At 38.6% G+C, this 18460-nt stretch overlaps 1 protein-coding gene across 5 annotated transcripts in view; it reads left to right on the forward strand.

Annotated features, from left to right (window-relative positions):
- USP24 (ubiquitin specific peptidase 24) overlaps positions 1 to 18460 on the forward strand; it is a 148263-nt gene that overhangs the window by 34438 nt on the left and 95365 nt on the right. For 4 of the 5 annotated variants that reach the window (XR_009538921.1, XM_060139935.1, XM_060139938.1 and 1 more), the window contains exons 2-5: positions 6601 to 6766; positions 8107 to 8174; positions 11907 to 12050; positions 12732 to 12854. Coding sequence is in view for 4 of the 5 variants with exons in the window: in XM_060139935.1 (XP_059995918.1) it covers positions 6601 to 6766; positions 8107 to 8174; positions 11907 to 12050; positions 12732 to 12854 (501 nt within the window). In the remaining variant the exon portion in view is untranslated. The remainder of the gene's footprint in view (positions 1 to 6600; positions 6767 to 8106; positions 8175 to 11906; positions 12051 to 12731; positions 12855 to 18460) is intronic. The other variant, XM_060139936.1, reaches the window with a different exon arrangement.

Consider the following 18460-nt stretch of genomic DNA (forward strand, 5'->3'; position numbering starts at 1 on the left):
AATTTTTTAAAAAAAGAGAGCAACCAAACCAATAAACAAATCTACCAGTCGTAAGAAGTACTAAAAACTAAACTAAGATTAGCATAAAAATCAGAAACAAATCAGTCACAGACAGCAAACCCCATGTCTACAGTTGCTCCCAGAGTCCACTGCCTCTATTTTGGGAACATTTGTTCAGGTATTCATGTATTTCACATATGCAGTGTTCATCAAGTTGATTGTGGGGATTTAATCCACTGCTCCTGAGGCTACACAGAAAAATTTCCCTTTCTCTTCTTTGTTCACACAGCTCCTGGGGTTCAGCTTTGGTTTTGGCCCCGTCTCTGCGTGTAAGTCACCCTCAGGTGTCTGTTCCCCACCCAGACAGGAGGGGGTTAAAGCAGTGGCTGATTATGGCTCTCTTGCTCTCTCAGGCCGCTGAGAGCGAAGCGTATGGTAGTCGTAATTGGAATGCAGGGCAGGCCTGCGGCGGCAGAGGCATGACATTGCAACAGCGTGAGGCATGCCTTGTGTTCTCCCGGGGAAGTTGTCCGTGGATCTTGGGACCCTGACAGTGGCGTGCTGCACAGGCTCCCTGGGGCGGTGGGGTGTGGATAGTGACCTGTGCTTGCACACAGGATTCTTGGTGGCAGCAGCAGCAGTGTTACCATTTCACGCTTGTCTCTGTTGCCTGAGCTGATTAGCCGCGCCTTGTGCCCGTCTCTGGAGCTCGCTTAGGCGGTACTCTGCTTTCTGTGGGCACACGGGGAAGGAATCCCCTCTCCTCGCGCACCCTGAAACAATGGCCTCTTGCCTCTTTGGCAGCTCCAGACCTTTTCCTGGACTCCCTCCCAGCTAGCCGTGGCGCACTAGCCCCCTAAAGGCTGTGTTCACGCAGCCAACCCCAGTCCTCTCCCTGCAATCCGACCGAAGCCCGAGCCTCAGCTCCCAGCCCCCGCCCGCCCCGCGGGTGAGCAGACAAGCCTCTCGGGCTGGTGAGTGCCGGTCGGCACCGATCCTCTGTGCAGGAATCTCTCCGCTTTGCCCTCCGCACCCCTGTGGCTGCGCTCTCCTCCATGACTCCGAAGCTTCCTCCCTCTGCCACCCGCAGTCTCCGCCCGCGAAGGGGCTTCCTAGTGTGTGGAAACCTTTCCTCCTTCACAGCTCCCTCCCACTGGTGCAGGTCCCGTCCCTATTCTTTTGTCTCTATTTTTTCTTTTTTTTTTTTTTGCCCTACCCAGGTATGTGGGGATTTTCTTTCCTTTTGGGAAGTCTGAGGTCTTCTGCCAGCGTTCAGTAGGTGTTCTGTAGGAGATGTTCCACATGTAGATATATTTTTCATGTATTTGTGGGCAGGAAGGTGGTCTCCATGTCTTACTCCTCTGCCATCTTGAAGGTCCCCCTGTCACCTTTCACTTTTTTTGTGTGTGTGTGTGTGTGTGTTACGCGGGCCTCTCACTGCTGTGGCCTCTCCCGTTGCGGAGCGTAGGCTCCAGACGAACAGCCTCAGCAGCCATGGCTCATGGCCCAGCCGCTCCGTGGCATGTGGGATCTTCCCAGACCGGGGCACGAACCCGTGTCCCCTGCATTGGCAGGCGGACTCTCAACCACTGCGCCACCAGGGAAGCCCACCTTTCACTTTTATGTTATGAAGATATGCCTTCTTTCCTTCAGCCTCATGAAGCAGCCTGTGTTAGCTTCAAACTTCTTCTGCAGCTTCCTTATCTCTCTCAGCCTTCACAGAATTGAAGAGAGTTAGGCTTTGCTCTAGGTTAGACTTTGGCTTAAGGGAATGTTGTGGCTGGTTTAATCTTCCACCCAGACCACTAAAACTTTCTCCATATAGCAATAAGCCTGTTTTGCTTTCTTATCATTTGTTTGTTCAGTGAGTAGCAGTTTTAATTTCTTTCAAGAAGATTTCCTTTGCATTCACAACTTAGCTAATAGTTTGGTGCAAGACACCTGCCTAGCTTTTGGCCTGTCTTAGCTTTCATCATGCCTTCCTCACTAAGCTTAATCATTTCTAGCTTTTGATTTAAAGTGAGAGACATGCTACTTACTCTTCCTTTCACTTGAACACGTGGAGGCCATTGTAGGGCTATTAATTGGCTTAATTTTAATACTATTGTGTCTCAGGGAGTAGGGAGACCTGAGGAAGGGAGAGAGACCGGAAACAGCCGTTTGGTGGAGTGGTCAGAACACAGACGTTTATTGATTAAGTTTGCTATGTTATACAGACACAATTCTTGGTGCCCCAAAACAATATAAATAGTAACATCTAAGATCACTTATCACAGATCACCATAACAAATGTAATAATAATGAGAAAGTTTGTAATATTGTGAGAATTACCAAAATGCAACTCATAGACATGAAGTGAGCAAATGCTGTTGGAAAAAGTGTTGATAGACTTGCTGGATGCAGGGTTGCCACAAACCTTCAATTAGTAAAAAATGCAACATCTGCGAAGCACCGCAAAACAAAGCAGTATAAATCAAGGTATGCCTGTATTCTGTTTATTACTAATATAGCCACTCTGCCACCTTTACGTGTGCATGATATATCTTTTTCCACCCTTTTATTTCAACCTCTTTATGTCTTTTAATCTAAAGGGTATCTGTTGTAGACAGTTGGATCACTTTTTAAAAATTCATTCTGAAAATCTCTGCCTTTTGGTTAGAGCATTTAGTCCACTTTCATTCCATATGTTTCTGATAGTTATAATTTAATATAATTATTTGATAAAACAAGATTTACATCTGCCATCTTGCTGTTCGTCTTCTATGTTTTATGCCTTTTAATTCTCTAATCGTCCATTACTCCTCTGTTTCGTATTAAGTATACTTTCCAGTGTACAATTTTAATTCCCTTGTTTTTTTTTCACTGTGTAATTTTTAAAGCTATTTTATTAGTGGTTGCCCTGTAGATTACAATTAACATCCTGATCTATGGCACTGTAATTCAAATTAATACCAACTTAATTTCAATAGTGTACAAAACATTCTTCCAATATAACTCTGTTCTCCACCCCCCCCACCACCTTTTGTGCTATTATTGTCATATGGGTCACATCTGTATTCATTATAAGCCCATTAACATGGTTTTGTAACTATTGCTTTGGGCATCTGTCTTTTAAATCAGATAGGAAAAGAAATAGTGCATTAATACTGTCTTTAATAACAGAATTATGAAAGGCCATGGAGGTGATGAGAATGAGGTTAATTCCACATTTGTGAATTTTTAAGAAAAAAATCTGTTAAAAAAAAAGCTTTTACTGGAAAAATATTTATTAAAATGTCAGTGTGATTAATTTATAAGTGGTGAAATTAACGGTGGGTTTTATTTTTTGCTATTCATATTTTCTACAATGAACATGTATTACTTATTTGGTAATTTAAGACAAAAACAAAGGTATTTAGAAACCAAATTATGTTACCAAGTGGAATGGGATTCTTAAGTAAAACATACTCAGTATAATTTAACGGTTTTTTTTTTTACCGCTATAGGTGAGTCCCTACCTCTCTAATTCATTAGGTTCTTCAAAAATCTGTTTTTATATATTTATTTTACTAAATTATTTTAATTTTGAAATAATTCCAGGTTTACAAAAACGTTGCAAGAATAGCGCAAAACTATTTTTGCAACTTTTCTGTAAATGTCAAATTATTTATATAACCTTTACATAAACTTGAAATTTTTATATAAACTTTATTCAGGTTCTTCAAATGTTAACATTTTATCACATTCTCTTTATTCTTCTTTTTTTCTCTAAATATGAATATCCATGTATGTATAATGTGCACGTGTATGTAAAAGTGTATGTGTGTTTTGTTGTTTTCTCTGAAATGTTTGAGAATAAATTAAAGACATGATATCCCTTTACCCTTAAATACTTCAGTGTGTATTTCTTACAAATGAGGATATTCTCTTATGTAACCTCAGTATATTATCAAAATCGGGAACATTGATCCAGTACTAAAGTCCTTTGAAGCCAAGAAGTAAAATTAAACAAATAAAAATTCCTGGTTCAAGATCTAATCCAGGATCCCATGCTGCATTTAGTTGTTATGTCTGTCCAGTCTTCCTCAATCTTTCCTGACTTTGACATTTTTGAAGAGTACAGGCTATTTTTTAGGTTGTTCTTCATTTTGGGTTTCATCATGACTAGAGACAGGATGCATTTTTGGCAGGACTGTCGCAGAAATGATGTTGTGCCCTTTACAGTGCGTCCTTTCAGGAGGCACATGATGTTTGTGTCATTACTGATGATGTTAAAGGTCTCCCCCCACCCCCACCCAAGGAAGCTCTTAGCTTGGGGCAGGTTTTGTTTGTCGGCGTCTAAACAATAGCAATTTATTTCTCGTGGTTCTTGAGGCTGGAAGTCCAAGATCAGGGTACCAGCATGGTTGCATTCTAGTGAGGGTCCTCCTCTGGGTCACAGGCTGCCGTCTTCTTGTTGTGTGGAGAGCAGAGAGGGGATGCAGGCTCTCCTGTGACTCTCACAAGGGCAATAATCCCATTTGGAGGCTCTTGGTTTTCATAGCTGCTAAGTACATTTAATGATTTCATACATGATTTGATCTATTAACTTCCTGTGGAAATTAATGGTAGATATTTCATAGTAATGACATATTCCCATCATACAACTGAATTCTATTTTTATATGCCTTAATTCTATTTTGATCCTAGGTTCATAAATTTAAGCATTTAACAAGAGTACAATTTTGAGACTATCTTAAAATCTTTACATTTTGATTCTCCTCAGTTCCTTTAAGTAAAGTGGTTTATTTACAGAACTTACTAATTAAAAATATTTCTGAGGGCTTCCCTGGTGGCACAGTGGTTGAGAGTCCGCCTGCCGATGCAGGGGACACGGGTTCATGCCCCGGTCCGGGAAGATCCCACATGCCACGGAGCGGCTAGGCCCGTGAGCCATGGCTGCTGAGGCTGTGTGTCCGGAGCCTGTGCTCCGCAACGGGAGAGGCCACAACAGTGAGAGGCCCGCGTACCGCAAAAAAAAAAAAAAAAAAAAAATTTCCGAAAGTATTGTGTTTAAAAACTGAATTATCCCCAAACATTATGACTCTAAATTTACTTCATCCACCATCCCTCACTCTTCACCCCCAATTATATTGTCTTCTACTCCATTTTAAATTTTTATTACCTTCCTGTTTTTTGTCTTATTTTCATCCCAATTTAGCCATGAACCTGAAAAAAAATGTGTTGCATGCCTTTAGATATCATTCATGTGGAGTTGAAATTTGTTTTTCAGTGTGTTTTTAAATCATTTCTGCTTTATATTTATGGTCTTTTCCTTCATTGAGGCTAAAGGTGAATTTTTTTTAATGGAACTGTTTTATTTTGTAATGATCAAATTATAGAGTGGGTTGTGAAAATGGTTAGGTTTTCAAAGGAGCCAGGTGTTACGCCATTTGGGAGGAGAGGTTCCATTTGATTTATTACAGATTACTATAGCGAGGACTGATGGAAAGTTTGGCAGTTACCCCACTGATAGTTGAAACTTTGCATGAATTATTTTTCTACTTAAAAATACGTTTTAAATACCTACTTTGTGTTAGGTACTAGGTTTTAGAGATATAGAAGTGGTCAGAAACAGTCCTTGTCCTTGTGGCTCGCTTGGTCTAGTGGGGGCAAACAGAATAAATCACAAATAAATGTAAAATTATATCTGTGAGTTGTGTTATGAAGGAGAAGTTCGGGATGGTAGGGGTATAAAATAATTAAAGGAATTTGACAATGTTTAGAAGTTCTGGAAAGGTTTTTCTCTGAAAGAGTTTAGAGGGTTTAAGAGTTAAGTAGGTTAAAGAGGGCAGAAGGCTGAGTTCAGGAATAGCGGCATCCCTGTGGAGATGGACAGAAGTAGATGGATTTGAGAGAAATATAGGAGGTCTGATCACTTAGTCTTAGGGGTGGAGATGGGAGAATAGGGTTTTAAGAATGTGTCTTGATTTCTGGCTATGCTGCCAAATGAATGTGGTGCCATTCACTGAGCAGAGAAAAGAGAGCCTAGCACTGAGGTTTGAGAAACTCCAGTGTTTGATGGCTAGGAAGGGGAGGATGTACCAGAAGAGGAGACAGAAGGAACCACCCTAACCCAGACCCCAGAGGAGAACAGGGAAGCATGTTATCCTGGGAGGTAAGGGGAGGGAATGTAGCATACCAAGAAGAGGAAGCAGGCAGAAGGTCAGATATTCCTGAAAAGTAAGATAAGGACTGAAACACGTCCACTGGATTGAATGATGTAGCATTCAGTGTGGTGACCTTAACAGTTGCCACTTTGGGAGAGCGTGAGAAAAGGGGCTGTAGGTGAAGGTAGATTTGATATTTATAACAAGAGATTAAGAGAGTTCATTTTTGAAGAATGAGATGAGCTCACTGAGAGAGTTGGGATGCCACATTGATAAAAGCTGAGAATATTTCAGATAGTCTTGGTGAAAGATGTGATTACGAGAAAGAAATGTGGAATCCACAAACTTGGAATTAATGGCTACCAGTGATTAAGGATCTGCTTTGTGTTAAATTGAAAAATTTTTAAGTAGTCACTAATTATTTGTGTGTGTGTGTTTTTTTTTTTTTTAAACCATAATCCCTCTTTGTCAGAAGAATGATGAAAACGGAAACTGCTCAGGGGAAGGAATTGAATTCCCTACAACAAATTTATATGAACTGGAAAGCCGCGTTTTGACGGATCACTGGTCCATACCTTACAAGCGGGAAGAGTCACTAGGCAAATGCCTGTTGGCGTCTACTTACCTAGCAAGACTTGGTAAGTTCATACTTCAGGACACAGGAGGAGTTTTCGTTTTTTGGGGTTTTTTTTTTTTGATAGGAGGCTTGACTTTCATCTTAGCTCCTGTCATTGGCCATCTGTATTATCTTAGATCATTTACTCTCTTAGTCTTTGTTTATCCCCTGTGGAGTAAAAGCGTTGAATTAAATCAGCTATTTTCTTCTAACTCCAATAGAGTGTAAGAGTCTTTAAAATATAATTGAAAAGCCTTACGGAAATTGAAATTAACTTTTCCAGAGAAACTTGGAGCACTTTAGATTAAGGCTTAATGCAGTGGCGTTTTTTTTTTTTTTAAAGAAAAGAAAGTAATGTTTATTTAATATTTTACGCTTATTAAGTTCTTGGCACTATCTTAAGTGCTTTACAGATATTAAACGAATAGAGTAATAAAATATCACTAGGTTAGAGAATAAGTTTCAACATAAGGAAGCATCTATATTATAAATATATTAAAGAGAATAATAATTTATTTTTCATATTGAATTCATTTGTAAAATAAGATTAATTGAGCCAGTGTTTTGCAAATTTTTTTTTCTCATTAAAAGTGCATAGTTCACCATTGTGATTAAATACAAGGCACATCAAAAGGAAATATTTTGACTAGCTTCCATGATGCGTTTATGACTGGCTTCTCAGCAGCAACATTTATTGAGTGCCTGAGAGGATGCCGGTCTTATGCTAAGTGGTAGGACTGAAAAAAGAAAATGTGCTCGACAGTGTCTCCACTGATAAGCAAAATCTGTCATTGAGTTTTTCTTTTAAGTGTATTCCGAAGGATAATTTTACAGTGGATTCATTCATTCATTTAGCAAGTATTTATCACGTACTCTATGCCAGGCACAGTTCTGTGCATTTTATTGCACAGAGTTCAATTTGTTTTGGGCAAGAGAGTGATTTTGGCATTTATTGAGAATATTTGTGTTTTTAAAAGAAATGTTTAAGAAGACAGTAATGGCTGATAAGTAGCTGCTGGTGGTGTTTGTTCTATTAGCTATTTAGTCAGATCATTGAAAGTTACTCTGATATGGAAACATGAGTTCAAGCATTTCAGTTCTAATTAGTATTTACTTATTATACTATTAATAAGTGTATATTAATAATAAATATAAATGGATATATTATGCTATTAATAATTTAATACTGTTACTTTCTCAGCCTATTCCTTTATCAGAATGTATGTCTTCTGCTTTTAATAATTCCTTAAGAGTCAAGGTTTCTGTAATAAGTTCCATATGTATGAGCTTGGAATGATATATATGATTTCTGCAACTACCTAAAATCTAAATAAGGCATATTGTTTCATTTATTTTACAAAGGTCTTTCTGAGTCTGATGAGAATTGTAAAAGATTTATGGATAGGTGTATGCCTGAAGCATTTAAAAAGGTAAGAAAAATGTGCTGTGCTGATTTTTTTTTTTTTTTTTTTTTGGTGGGGGTGAAGGTGAACAGGCTTTTTGCTTTAGTTTTAGTTTTTTAACATGTGAGCCCAGTTTATGAATCCTGTACAACTGAGGAATGCTCAAAAATGAAAAACGTAGCCCTGAATATGGGGCTCAGGAATGATTTATTTCTTCTATATTTAATTGTTTGCATGTCTTTGGTCGAATATAACTTTTACTTCCTTCTATTTAACTGCTAAAGAATAGGTGAAGACTTACACTAGGAAATTAGAAATCTTACTAAACTAAGGATTGTGGCACTTAGAAAGATAATATTTATTTATCAAAATATAGTCCATTTTGTACGTACTATTCTACTGAGACAGAAGCGGACGTTTAAACTATAGAAAGTTTAACTGGATTGAGTATTGTATCTGGCAAAACGGCATGTGGATGGCAGCATCTCTGTTGGAGCTAGACTGATATGCTTGCCCCCATTATGGCCACATCTCTTATAAAGCAATTTTTCTTAACAGTGAGAATAGAAGATCACAGGACTTCTGTTTCTGAAAGCATTCTAACTCAGCATGGATCCCTATTCAGGACTTGAGTCCTGAATCCTCCAAGAGCAGGGACGATGTCACAGGCACTGTTGTTTTCCCCAGCATATAGCCAGTGCCTAGTGCAGAGAAAGAGCTCAGTAAATCTTTGTTGAATGAATAAATGAGTCTCCTGCTGTCTCATGCTTCTGGGTTTTGACATCCATTTTTTTGTCTCATATGCAAGTAAGATACTACAACTACAGGTGATGAAGTTTGTATTTATTATAAAACCCAGTAAAATAAACTTCATTTGCAAACTGTTATTTCCATCTGCGTCTTGACAGACAGAATCTCCCTTGATTCAAGACTGAAGACAGAACAAAATTAATTTTAGGAACAAAAATAGCTTCATCTTTGAAAAAAGGGAGAAATCTTTTAAAATTGTCATTTAGGCAGGGATTATAGAGAATCAGGATTTTTCTTCATTTTGGATGAATTCATCTACCATTTTGTAGTTTTAACTTTTAAGAATTTTATTAAGAATTATAGTAGCTTTTTAAAAAAATACCAGCACTTTTATAATGTGACATATTGTGACACCTATCATAATGTATGCATAAATTTGCAGAGAAAGAAAATTCAAGTTTATTCAGAGTCATGGAAAAGGGTTTATTCGTGTAAGGAAGGGATCTTTAGGTTGATGATCTTCAGATTCAGAGAGCCCTGGGTCAAGTCAGTCCAGCAGCAAGTTGCATATTTGGAGTGTAATACTCTAACTCTGTACAGAGATGCTTCAGAGGACTGTTTTATTTTATGCCCTCAGCTGTTTGTAATAGTATAATAAATGGTCAAGCGGTTGTTGGGGTTTTTTTCCTATAAAACAATGAGCACAAAGGTACCTTGCATTATGTTTAATGTCATTCAATTCTTACAGTTTAGAGCTATTAAAAAGATTCCTCTATACTAGAAGGGCTACAGAATTCTGTGTGCCTTTAGATTTGTGTTTCCTGGTATGATGGCTCTCTCCCTACCTTCCCTGGGCTTTTCTCACAAGCTGCCCTTTTTTTAAAAAAAAAAAAAGAAGTAAGAGTACAAATAATAAGCAATTGTGTGAATAAGGTGCACAAAAGGAGCTTTATTGTAATTTCTACTTTCTTCACCTTTCACTTTCAGGCCAGCCTGGATTCCTTTTTTTTTTTTTTTGGCTGCATTGGGTCTTTGTTGCTGCACGCGGGTTTTCTCTAGTTGCAGCGAGCAAGGGCTACTCTTCATTGCGGTGTGCAGGCTTCTCATTACAGTGGCTTCTCCTGTTGTGGAGCGCGGGCTCTAGGCGCGCGGGCTTCAGTAGTTGTGGCATCCGGGCTCAGTAGTTGTGGCTTGTGGGCTCTAGAGCTCAGTCTCAGTAGTTGTGGCACACGGGCTTAGTTGCTCCGCAGCATGTAGGATCTTCCCAGACCAGGGCTCGAACCCGTGTGCCCTGTGTTGGCAGGCAGATTCCTAACCACTGCACCACCAGGGAAGTCCCCTGGATTCTTTTACTAGTATATTCAGGCAGGGAAAAACATCCAGGTGTGGCCATAGTGCACAGTTGTGTTTAAACTTTGTGTGCCTCTTCCTCACATGGTGCTGCCTGTCTTGCCCCACCTCCATTTTCAAAGTAAAAACGGAACATATGAGATGACAACAGAGGGAGTGGTGCTTAGTCCACATAAATTTTATTGTTGTCACATGAAGCTTCTTAAATCTTAATCTCTGCTTTATCATCTGATTTTTAAGCATAGGAAGAATATATAGGCAGGCAAAAGAATTCTTGCAAAAATAGTAGCAAAAAAAAGTAATTGCATTATATAGAATCAGTCTTATGATTATTGTTCATTTGAGCAAATAGTGCGGCTAATTGCTATAGAGAAAGTCTGGAACTGAGGTTTTCCTCTGCAGCTAAAGAAGTTTGGGCTCTTTCAGGGTCTTAACCCTCTCGTTAAGGGGTTCTCAGTGTGGCTAAGGTGAAATTTTTATAGCACAGTATTTTCCCTCTGAAGGGAGATCTTACAAAAACATGAAACCACTGTACCAATTTGCCGTTATTTTATTAAGTGGAATCCTCTCACTTTCCCATTCCCTGTTTCGGCAGTTGTTCCTGAATTAGACTTCCCCAAGGACTTAGAAGGTCAAAGATTGGGGAAATCCAAAGATGATGATTTTAGATTCTTCTGTGTGCCTTTTCCTTCCTTTTTAACAAATCTAAGCTGCTATCTGAGTATAAGATGCACCATTTTTTATATTTAAGAAAAATAGCTGCAAAGTAAACAATGTTACAGTGCTATTTTAGATTTGCTTAAACTTTTTAAAAAAATTGTATATTTCTTCAATACATACTAGAAAGGAAAATACAAGCAAAATAAATAGACAAGGTATTTCTAAAATTTTTTTCACATTCCGAACCCTGCTGCCATCTGGTCAACAGGTGGGAAGATGCAGTTCTGTTTCTGAGATATAAATAATATGAAAAGAATGTGCATGTTCAAATCATGAGATTTCTTAGATTCCAGGAATGTTGATTAATAACGACAGCCAAAATATATTAATAATAAAACCTCGCTAATACTTTACATTCGATGTACCTTTTGATACTTGTAACGTCTCTGTGAAGTGGGTAGGAATTATCCCTCTTTCGAGATGAGAGAACTGAGTCTCTGGGAACTCTGGTAAATTTGTTCAAGACAGCTAGAAAATAGTAGTACCAGAATTGATCTCAGGTTCTTTCTTGTTGTTCACCACTTGACCTCTCCTAGTAATAATGAAAAGTAGAAAACAACATTTTCTTTTAAACAAACTGTTTTATTTATTTATTTGGACACCCTGCGTGGCTTGTGGGATTTTAGTTCCCTGACCAGGGATTGAACCCAGGCCCTCGACATTGAGAGCGCCGAATCCTAGCCACTGAACCAGCAGGGAATTCCCCAAACTGTCTTAATATAAGGGAATTAAAGTTCAAAAAAACAAAACTAAGTGTTGACTGTGAAATAAGTGGATAAGTAGATGGACTACAGCTATGGGTCTTTTAAAGCAAGTCATCTGCATAAAAATAAGTATTATGGTAATAATCTCTTCATTAGTCAAGACTGAACTGATAACTGTAGATGTCTTTTCTTTCTTTTCAAGTAAGACTCTAAAGTGCCGTTTATGTTTTTATAGCTGCTGACATCAAGTGCTGTTCACAAGTGGGGTACTGAAATTCATGAAGGCATCTACAACATGTTGATGCTATTAATAGAACTGGCTGCAGAGAGAATAAAACAAGATCCAATTCCCACTGGTCTGCTGGCTGTGCTTACAATGGTACAGTATGTCTAAAATGAAGTACTTTGTGTTTTGCTTTTGTTTAAAATACCTACTACCTTCTGACTTGTAATTAATAATGAGTGATCGTGATCTTATCATTAAAGTTATTAACTTGACTGTTCTTGCTTTTTATTTTAAAAGCAGAACAACTGTTCTGTGTTTTCAGTTTTAAAGAAATACCTTTCTAATTTTAAGCTTTCTCAGCTTTTAGAATGATTAAATAGCTTTCCTTTATGTTTCCCTGATTATTCGAATCACAAATACTGTCACATAGGGTGTTGATGTAGTTTGGTTTCTGGGCTTTTCCCCCGACTAGTAGCAGTAGCTGCATGAAGAAGGGGCGCTCGTGTTTTCCCTCCTAACTTCTGTCTTCACTGCCTTGTTGCCCATCTCTGCTTGTGGCAGCCCTAGAACATCTGGAGCATTGGCATCACCGTGCCTGGATCAGACCTCCCGTCCTGCTACCCCCTTCTCTTTCCCCACAGCAAACATTGAACAGAACAGGAGAGCACCACTTTGTTCCTCAGCACTGGCTAAGGAATATGTTTTGTTGGGATACTTGAAAGATTCCATTAATGAGGGAGTCCAAGGCTATATTTTTATCTTCTTTTCTAATGCTAATATGTGTTGCTATAGAAGTAGATAATAATAATGCTTCTCTGTTCTCTTTGAATCTAGGCTTTCAATCCTGATAATGAATACCATTTTAAAAACAGAATGAAAGCATCTCAAAGGAATTGGGCAGAAGTGTTTGGAGAGGGAAATATGTTTGCTATTTCACCTGTATCTACTTTCCAAAAGGTAAACATAGTTTTGTTTCATCCTTTTATAGATAAATGTATTGAAAAAGATTTTCTCTGCTACAAAAATGACAATTTACATGGAAGGATAAAACAACCTATGAAAAATGACAAATACTCCATATGGTTCATAAAATTGCTTAACATTTTTTTCAGCTACTGGATATTTTTCCATAGCTGTTAATTAACATCATGAAGAACTTTAGAGATTTGAAATAATGTTTGGTGAAATGAGAAATGACTGCATGACATGAAAAGTGCCCTATTTATTGAATTACCAGAACCCCAGTTTAATGAGTGTCCCAGTTTCTTAGAGATGTTTGAGAAGCTAGAGCATTTGAAATCATTTGAAACGACTAATTATTCCCAGAAAATAAAATCTAGTAGTTAATCTCATGTATAATTTTCTTTAAACTCTGTAAGCTTTAAAGCTTTTGTTTTTTTCTAAGCACAGACCAACATCCTCATTTTATATTTAAAGGCGTATGAAGTGCCAATAACATTATACCCACAAGGAGTACATAATTCAGACAATTTGTTGATCAGACACTTTGGTTTTTGAGAGACATTTGAAAGAAGTCAATGTAGTAGATAGAAAACTTGTCTATTGATTTATCTAGAAGGCAGGGGTTCAGTTCAGCAATCATTTATTGAACATTTGCTGTGTGTCTGGCATTATTCTAGGCTTTGGAGATATAAATAAATAGTTCCTGCCCTTAGTATAAAGAGTAATAAGACATGACTTCTAACTTACAGCATAGTGGAGGAAATAGGAAAAAAAAAAAATCACAGTATAACAAACAATAGGTGCAATTATAATAATAAGTACTATGTATGGAATAAGGGGAAGGAGTTGCCACCTTGGAAGGTCAGGCAGTACTCTAGAGAGGAAATGAGAGCTGAGTGGAAAGTACTGTGAGTATATCCTGTGGAATTTAGTCCCCACAACAGCTCTGTGAGTTACGTGCTATTGTTACCCCCATTTTGTAGATGAGAAACTGAGGCACACAGAGGTTAAGTACTTGCCCAAGTTCACAAACCTGTTTATAGAGGGGACCTGTGCAATCTAGTGCCATAGTCTGCATTCTTTTTATACAGTCTTGGCTCCCAAAATACTAAAATCTTATCTTCAGTTATGTTGTGAAGATTAAATGACAAATGTATATAAAAACACTGAACACAGTGGTTCACTTTAGTAAGTACTCAAAAAATGTTCTTTTTCTCCTCCCCCCAATTTACATGTACAACAATGGAGACCCAGAAATGTTGTCTCTTAATTTCTTCTCATTACCACAAAAGGAATTATCTCTTCTGCAAATGCCCTAGATCCCCTCTTCTTTCCTCTTGCCTTCTCAAGCATTTTATGCCTTAGCATTTCTATTCTTTCTTTGGTACGCTCAATTTTTTCCCCTTTATCAGATTATTCCCATTGTGTATAACAGAGTCTAGTATTTTCCCATCTTTAAAAATTCTGCCCTGGATACCACTTCCATCTCTAGCTTCAGCATTATTCTCTATCCCCCTTCACAACCAACCAGATGAAAGATTCCATATCCTTCCCTCTCAGTTACTCTTTTAGTGGTTAGTCTAAAATTTTAACTTATTAATTAAACAAAACCTAAATTTCATCAGTAACTTTACCCTCTTCTGAGGAGTACTTGAAAACCTTAGACTGTTTCGTATACTCATTCCTCACCTGACTCATTATCCTTTTGTCTTTATTGTGCATTGTCTTAGTCCTCTCCTGTATTGTTTTATCCCCTCAAATAGGTACAGTCATCATTACCTTATACAGTGTTTTGACTCAGCACTATTTATATGCTATCTCTTTGTGTACCATTCCTTCTGTATTTCAGACCTTCCATTGGGATGATTTTTCTTCTTCCTGGAGTACATCCTGTACAGTGTCCTTTCATAAGGGGTCCATTGGGAGTTGAGTCTTTGTTTTTGATGGCTTAAACTTGACTTTATTTCCTATTCCTTGAAGAACATTTTCACTGGGTTTTAAATCCTAGATTGACATACATTTTTCTGTCAAAATATCAAAGCTATCATTTCAGCGTCTTCTGGCTTTTTTTTTTTAAATTTATTTTTGGCTGCTTTGATCTTTGTTGCTGTACGCGGCTTTCTCTAGTTGCAGCGAGCGGGGGCTACTCTTCGTTGCGGTGCGCCGGGCTTCTCATTGCAGTGGCTTCTCTTGTTGCGGAGCACAGGCTGTAGGTGCGCGGGCTTCAGTAGTTGTGGCTCGCGGGCTCTAGAGCACAGGCTCAGTAGTTGTGGCCCACGGGCTTAGTTGCTCCGCAGCATGTGGGATCTTCCCTGACCAGGGCTCAAACCCGTGTCCCCTGCCTTGGCAGGAGGATTCTTAACCACTGTGCCACCAGGTAAGCCCTGTCTTCTGGCTTTGAGTATTGTTATTGAAAGTTGATTGTTGGTCTGACTGTTGTTCCTTTGTAAGAAGTCTTTCTTTTCTTCATGGCTATTTTATTTCTTTTTGATAGTTGGCAATTTGACTCTCACTGCAATTAACTGAGGTATTCTTTTTGTTTATTTTGCTTCAGATCATTGAATTTTCGAATCTAAGGATTTATATCTTGTCGCAATTCTGGAAAATTCTCAACCATTACCTTTGTAAATATTGCCTCTTCCCCATTAGTCTCGCTTCCTCTAGAACTTTGATTGGCTACATGTTGGACCTTCTCATTCTGTTCTTTTTTTTTTTTAATATTTATTTATTTATTTATTTGGCTGCACCGGGTCTTAATTGCTGCACATGGGATCTTTGTTGCGGTATGTGGGATCTTTAGTTGCAGCATGCGAATTCTTAGTTGCGGCATATGGGATCTAGTTCCCTGGCCAGGGATCGAACCTGGGCCCCCTCGATTGGGAGTGTGGAGCCTTAGCCACTGGACCACCAGGGAAGTCCCTCTCATTCTGTTCTTATGTCCCTTATTCTCTTTCATATTCTCCGTCTTTCTGTCTTCTTGTACTGCATTTCTGATAACATTTTTTCAGATCTGTGGTCCAGTTCACCAATTTTTTTTCTATTTGTATCCTATAGGCTATTTAACCTATTCATTGTCTTTAATTTCATTTATTATATTTCTCATTTCTATAAATTCTCATTGGTTCATTTTTGACTCTGCTTATTTTTTGTTATCTCATGTTCTTGACTCATATTTTCAGTCTCCTCCTTGTTTGATGTTTAACTTATATGTTTAATGCTTAACATATAAGCATATGTCTGACATCTAAAAGCTGGTCTGATTCTGCCAGCTTTTACTCAGTTGTTTTGTATATGTATGTATGTGTATAGAAAAACATTTTTATACGTATTTTTTTGTTTTCCTGTGAACTTACGTTTCTTGGAATTTAATCTAAGAAGAGTTTTTGAGGCCTGAGTTGAAAGTTCTTTCCTCCAAAAAAGATTTACTTCTTCCAGATGCCTGGGGATACTACGATTTGGGAATAAATTCTCAGCTTAAGGTTTTTCAGACCATAAAGGCAGTGTGAATTGGAGCAGCAAAGCCATGTGAGGGCAATTTTGTGGTTATAAATTCCTGGAGAATTTTTTTCTTCTCACAGTCCAGTACCACAGTCAAGGTAGGCAGGCTTCCTTGTTGTTTCCCTTCCACAGGTAAGTTTATTTCAGTTCATCTTACACTCAGGATGTAGCCCTTTGGGTTCTTGGTTTATGTGACAAACTCTTCTTAGTCTCTGAGCCCTGTCTTGGCTACGTGTCCTGCTTCTCAGCCACTGTAAGGCTGTGAAAATGGAAGCTAGAGGTCTCCAGAGTTCCACAGATGCCTACAGCGTGAAAGCTGGCCTCACAGTTTGCTTACCTCACAGGATTTCTGCTTTCTCTTTTTTTAAAACTTCTGAGCACTTTGTGTCAACTCAGCTATATATTTTTAAAGTGTTTTTTTTTTAATGTTTTTATCCAGTGGTGTTAAGTTATTTTCGGCTGGAGAGATGTTTGGGGTCACTAGACTGAACTCTGCATTAACTCTTCAAGGCATTCCATTCTGCCTTCTTTCTCCACCACTCCACTGAAACAGCTCTCGTTAAGATACCAGCACCTTCGTGTTTCTAGATCCAGAGGAAATGTCTCTCGACCCCGTCAACAGGAATGGTCACAGTCAGTTTCTCCCTCCTTGAAACTTCCTTCCTACAGTCTCTTGCTTTCTGCCTGCCCCTCAGCCACCTTTCCTTTCTCAACTCCTTCACCTCTACCCAACTTTGATCCAGAGTACTCTCTCTAAGAAATATCTTCCATTCTCATGGGTTTAAATGCTATCTTTGTGCTGATGGCCCTCTGCTTTATTATATCTCTGTGGCCCAAACCTCTTCTCTGAGCACAACAGACTTGAAGAGCCAACTGTCTCCTCTTGGTTGCCACACAGACATCTCAAACTGTGCCTAAAATGGAACTTCATTATGTCTCCCCAGCCTTCATTCTTCTCCCTTTCAGTAAATGGCATCACCATGTACCTACATGCTCAAGCCAAAACATAGGAATCAGCCACGATTCATCCCTTTTTCTTATTCCCCATATCCAAACTGTAAACAGGTCCTTTGATTTAATCTCACATAGATTATAAGTTGACTTCTCTCTTTTTCCTCTGCCACCATCCTACTCCAAACACCATCATGTCCTACCTAGTTACTGCACTAGTCTTCTCCCTGGTATCTCTACTTTTCACTCTCTCATTGATCCATTCCATTCCATTCTCCACATAACTGCAAAACATCCCCTTAAAACATAAAAGGCATCATTTTCTTGCTTTAAACACCTCTGTTGCTTTCTTTCTAATCACAATCTACAGATTTCTGCATCATCTGGCTTTTCCTGTCTCTACAGCTTCATCTGTACCTTCTCTCCTGCACCCCGGCTCCCAGCTGGGAGAGTTGCCTCTCAGTTTTTCAAACAAGGTAGGCTTTTCTGCCTTCCCCAAACAGGACCTTTTCCATTTCAGCCTCTCTGCCTGGACTATTCTTTGAATGGCTAAATCTGTCTCATCCTTTAAGTTCCAGATTAAAGACCACCTCTTCAGAGAGGTTTTCTGTGACCGCCACACTGAACAGAGTAGGCTCCTTTTTCATTTGAAGACCTTTTGTTTTTCCTTTTGTGGAATTTAGCACAATCTGAGTTATGTGTTGGTTTACTTGTCTTTATTGATCCTGCTAGAATATGAGCTCTGTGAAAGCAGGTACCACATCTCTTTTTAGTCACTGTTCTGTATCCAGCCACTAGAACATTATTCAGCCCCTAGAACAGTGAATGCTTAAGAAAGGAAAGGAGGGAAGAAAAGGAGGAGAAAAGAAGAGCTTACTCTAGGACAGTAATTAATGGTACAGCTGGGACTAAAATTTTAATTTCTTGATTCCTGATTTGCTACTCTTTAAGTTAATTTAGTTCCTAAAATATAACTCTCTTAGAAAATTTAACTCAAGTTATCTTGTACCTCAGAGAGCTTAAACTGATCTCAGCTACCCAAAACACATAAATGCTTCGTATTGTAGCAATTCCATCAAAATACAGACTTACTCATGCAACTGTTTACAGTAATGTCAAAGAATCACGTTAAGAAACATTTGAGAAAACTT

The sequence above is a fragment of the Lagenorhynchus albirostris genome, chromosome 2, assembly GCF_949774975.1.
Source record: "Lagenorhynchus albirostris chromosome 2, mLagAlb1.1, whole genome shotgun sequence".
Taxonomy (NCBI): Eukaryota; Metazoa; Chordata; class Mammalia; order Artiodactyla; family Delphinidae; genus Lagenorhynchus; species Lagenorhynchus albirostris.